At 40.0% G+C, this 5,000-nt stretch overlaps 1 protein-coding gene across 1 annotated transcript in view; it reads right to left on the bottom strand.

Moving 5' to 3' along the window:
* Positions 1–2,405: 2,405 nt before the first annotated feature.
* LOC138045476 (protein CREG1-like) overlaps positions 2,406–5,000 on the bottom strand; it is a 10,930-nt gene continuing 8,335 nt past the window's right edge. Inside the window, exon 5 of the mRNA XM_068891995.1 lies at positions 2,406–3,127. Within this exon, the coding sequence (XP_068748096.1) occupies positions 3,024–3,127 (104 nt within the window). The 3' untranslated portion in view covers positions 2,406–3,023. The remainder of the gene's footprint in view (positions 3,128–5,000) is intronic.

The raw sequence follows: 5,000 nt of genomic DNA, 5'->3' as shown, positions 1-5,000 counted from the left end.
TGGAAAAGTTCGTTTGTCACGCTTTTGCGTGACCTGTCGGGCAAGGACTGGAACCCAAGAAAGGATCGATCGTTGAAGAGGTGAAAGGCTTTTACCGAAAAAAAAACCTTTCTCGAGCATAGCAACGAAGTTTTAAGCAGGGGTCATCTTCATTTCGTTGGTGTTTTGTATAATATCTCTCCATTGCCGTCATGCTCATCCTTTGGAGTGTGTTTTTTTGTGAAATTCAATCGCTGATTGTTTCCACGCAGGTCCGCACTATTCAAGCGGACGAGGACGAAAATACTGCTCAATTTTCACGAAAGTAAAGGAAAAGAACTTTAAAAACATGCATTCACTTTGAACTTAAGTTCGTAGGGTAGTAAAAACATTAAAAAGAAACAGCCCCATTAAATTTACGCAACGGTTCGTCCTCGAGTTTTCCAAACTTTCAGCCACTAGTCTACTCGATCAGCTACCTTTTCCAGAGCTTTTCCATCCTCCCGCTCACTTCTCTTTGAAGTTTCATGATGATTCGGAAATAAATGTGCTATTCTTTTGCCGGCCTGGAATTTCCTCGGCGTTTTTGTCGCCCTTTTATTTTAACTGATGCTTGAAAAATTTGTATGGAAGTCAAGTAGACTAGTGCACGACTGATAAAACCTCGCGAATATCAGTCGTGAAGTAGTCTACTTGACTTTCATAAATATTTTAAATCAATTTTGACTGATCACGATCTTCTCTGATCCAACGCTGTGCAAGACTTATCGTCCACGGTTTTTGCAAAGGTTTTAAAACCTCAACTTCACTAATGCTCGAAGTAATACGTGACATAATACAGTCGCGTTACCTGCGCAGTAACGTTGCGCACAAACAATTAGCGCGAACGTCCTTAAGCTCCCAATTGAGTTTAAGCAAAAATGGCGTTTACGACAACTAAAACGTCATTCCAAAATACAACTTTGCATTGTGGCGAGTCTATCGAGAGAATTCCACCTCCTTCACGTCGCACAGTGAGTTTAAGCAAAGACGGTGGCTATCGCAAGTATTACGCAATTATTCTGTCTTGTTCACGTTGTACAATACGGGCGATCTATCCTGTAACTGGAAGGTTACGAAAGGTTTTAAAGTAAAGATAGCAAATAAATGGTTCATTGTTATATGCTCACGTTGTCGCCAAAACCTAAAATGTAGTGATTTCACGTTGTTGTTTTGTGGAGTACATCAAAGAAATGCACGGAAATTCGTGCTGCACGATTATTTCTTCATTTAATTTTTAACCAATAATATTCTTGCTTCGTGGCGTTGTCGTTGCCGTAAACGTCGTCTTTGCTTAAACTCCCTATTTAATGTGAGTGGATTGGGTACTAGTGGTTTCAGAGTAAAGTCTTGACACCAAGCTGATGTCAGTCTCGCCCGCCATTTTAAAACTGACTCTATCTGCGTTTGTTCCCGCGTACCCTGGTTTCCTTGTTTTTTGAGTTAAACGTGTGAACGTCGCTGTGGCCAAACACTGTAGCAAGCACCAAGAGGCCGTTTGGGTCCCCACGCGATCACTTTCAACTCATTTAATACACCAATGGGAAAAACACGTTGTTTAGCTCAGCAAACGCGCGCCTGGCGATTTCGTTACAGTTGCGGTGGGTGTGAAAATAAAGGACAACGAACATTCAATTAGGAAACAAGTTTAAAGGCACCGCCAAGCTGTGATTGTAACTGACAACCTTGAACAAACTTTCTGGTTTTGATTAGAACTCAGCCAATCATAATTCAATAAAATGTGTGTATAATTTTGAGATTCGTTTTAAGTTGTCAGAGTAGCTCGTTCCACGCCTGTGATAACTGATTTAATACGCGCCGAATCGAATGAAATAGTTAAAACGCAGTCTGCTATATTGACTGAGTCTCCTTCGTTATCTAACCTGGTGACTGGGAAACCAAGTTAGTTCATTTCTTGCCTCTCGAGGAACTTGTCTCAAGAAACAGAGGGAGAGAGAGAGAAGTTAGACTAGTAGTAATTTCGGATTATTCAAGTGCTTTCGACAGCCGCTTAAGAAGTAAAAGAGAAGGGCAGGGAAAAAAAACAATCTTATTGGAACAAACAATCAGGTGCACGATCGTCATTTGCGCATATGACGTATCAATGCACGTATGACGTAATTCAAGATGGCGCTGAAAAAGCGCACCCTATGCACAGGATACCCAAGACTAGAAATGTCGAGCGCAATTAAGAGAGTATTCATTTTCATAACAAGTAGAAGTCTCCAGGTCCTTGTTTCTTGTAGACGCAAGGCTGAATCTTCTGATCACTGTGAATCGTGCGCGGTCTCGCAAAAGCACAGCAGGGTTGTAGCACAGAAAATTGGAGTGGAAAAGTTTTGCATCAGAAAAAAAAAAAGAAACAAGAAGATTGTTATCCTCACATATCATTTTGAAAACGCTAATTACTTTATTTATTGTGTCTGACAGTGTGAAAGACTCTAACAACTGTCTTAAAAAGACTATAAAGTGTGTATGATTTTTCGACTCTCAATCCATTGAGCTATTAACTTTCAAAGATTACAGACGTCTAAAATTTTTGATGAAAAATTATCCGTAGTTGAAAAAAAAAGCTATTTTTTAGTGAAACAAATCTACTCCTAGTGGTAGCTGGTCGTTTCGCCCGATAGCCTATTTGCCGGAGGCCGGTTTGCTAAAAATATAAATCCTTTCGCCCAATACGAAATTAATAGAAGAATAAAATCATCGTAAAGAATAGTCCGCGGAACACATTTTCAGTTCGGGCAAAGCGACCGCAATTCATTTTAGTTACAACTTTCTGCGCACTAGCTGGCAGAATAGTCGTTCATTATGCTTCAGGTAGCTTAATACGCAAAACCCTAATCTAGCTAAACTGACAGAGACGCGTCAATGTCTTTTCTCTCGTGTGGGCAACTGCCTCAGTTGCCCACACTTTTCTGTGGTGATCACTCGATTAATCCAAAGTCAAAATTTAGTAAAATGTCGCAAACCAAATCAGGGGACCGTTCCAGCATTAATGCGCGCTACAAGTTGGCCTTCAAGTAGTCTTCAAGAGGAATGATGTTGGCAGGGCCGTAGATATCTTGGAGCCAAACGCGAGTGATATTGAGCTTCAAGGTTTGCCAATCTGAAGGAAAAAAACAATTAATAATTTAACGAAAATCAAACTGCTCTCACTGATCACTTGGAACATACTGTAAAGGGATGGTTTCTCGCCATAATGAATGATCGGGTGTACTTTGCGCTGGGGCTAAATTGGGGACAATTTACGGAAATCAAATCAAATCAATTCGTATCAAATCATAGGTTGGTTTTTGAGAAGAGCGGAAAACGGGACACCCTGCCAGCAGAGCCTTTTTTAACTCGACGAAAAAGAAAGGACTCTGCAGAAATCGTGTAAAGACCTGGCCAAACGCTCGCAACATTGTTGGGCACAACATGTTTCATACGTTTAAGTAAGGCACTATAGCTAAAGCTACGTTTCAAATAGTTAGTACGCGGCTTGGGTAAGTTTAACTTTCGGAAAAAATCACGAAAGTCATAGTCTGTGTATCGCTCACTGAATAATTCATGCAAGTACACCGGGGCTAACCAATTGAGGGACTTAAAGATCATTATAGCTTTATGATCTCTTTTTCTGATAGCTGGTCCCGCTTCAATGTTTCAAGAAGCCGGCTTAAGTTTACCTCGCAGCTGGCTTGCAGAACAGTGAGTTTTAGAGAGGCTCTGAGTGCTGGGCGAAAACCGGAGTACCCGGAGAAAAACCTCTCGGAGCAGAGCAGAGAACCAACAAATTCAACCCAGTCCCACATGCGACGCCTGGGAATCGAACCCAGGCCACATTGGTGAGAGGCCACTTTTGTTTCTCCAGCCCAACAGCAAATGATATGGTTAGCCCAACTCATTCCACTGTTTATAAAAACAATCAAAAGTGTGCATTCCTTGATAGGCCCACCTTCAACCGACAGGATTTTCGACTGTTTGTTTTTTTTTAATGGAAATTCGCATTTCTTATCGTAGCGATCTAATTGGATGAATTTAAGCTTTAGCTGGATTTTCGTGTATGAAAATTGTTCCACGGCACGCAGTGCCTATCGGCCGAAGGTTGGCCTTTAATTAAGGGTAAATAGTGAAAACGATTTGAGAGAGGTACCTTATTACATTTTCGCGACACTTCAATAGACCATGTTCGTATTTTCAGTATTGGACTGGAACTTGCTTGCAATGGAGGCTAATGCGGGGAAATCTTTTCAAATGCAAATACTTTTTATGATATAGCCCTTTTCACGGTTAGTTACAATGTAATCTAACGTGGATGCGAGGCAATTTCGAGTTAAAACTACAAAATAGCCCGAAATTGCCTCACATTCATGCTAGATTAATTGTAACGCAAATGAGAAAAACTAACCGTGAAAAGGGCTATTCCCCCGTATTAGCCTACATTGCAAGCTATTTCCAGTCCATTACTGAGAATACGAATATCGTCTTTTTCGCGAACTTTTTAAAATCGCGAAATTAAAGTGACGCGAACAATAAGTGTCGAGAGCATAACATGACGCAAAAATTAAGTGAATAATAGTACATCAATAATAGCTAATAATGAAGAAAGGACGAGTTTTTTAACATTTGACAAAATTTTGTTTTTTATTTTTTATCTGAAGCAATTGCAACGTCTTCGTACCAAGAAATTGACAATCCACGATAGAGGCGAAATCATTCGAGTCTTAACGTATTCTTTATTTCTTGGTTTTTACCTCAATGATTCATGATTTTTAAAAGCGATTTTGTACATTTCCTGGACCGGAAGCAATTAATTCATGCTTGTATTTTGTTGAGCTTTCCTCAGTGTCGTTGTCAATCATGATTCCCGAGTTTTTAAAACAAAGCTTGGTGATTCTTAAAGGAAACGATTATGGAGATCATGGTCAATTGACTAAAATTAACGAACAAGCGTAAAATTCTTGTGGAAATTGTTAGAACTTTGTTGTTACTGTTCTCAT

This window comes from Montipora capricornis, chromosome 4, assembly GCF_036669925.1.
Source record: "Montipora capricornis isolate CH-2021 chromosome 4, ASM3666992v2, whole genome shotgun sequence".
NCBI classification, from domain to species: domain Eukaryota; kingdom Metazoa; phylum Cnidaria; class Anthozoa; order Scleractinia; family Acroporidae; genus Montipora; species Montipora capricornis.
Note: the sequence above shows the minus strand (reverse complement) of the source record. Positions and strands in the feature narration are given on the sequence as shown.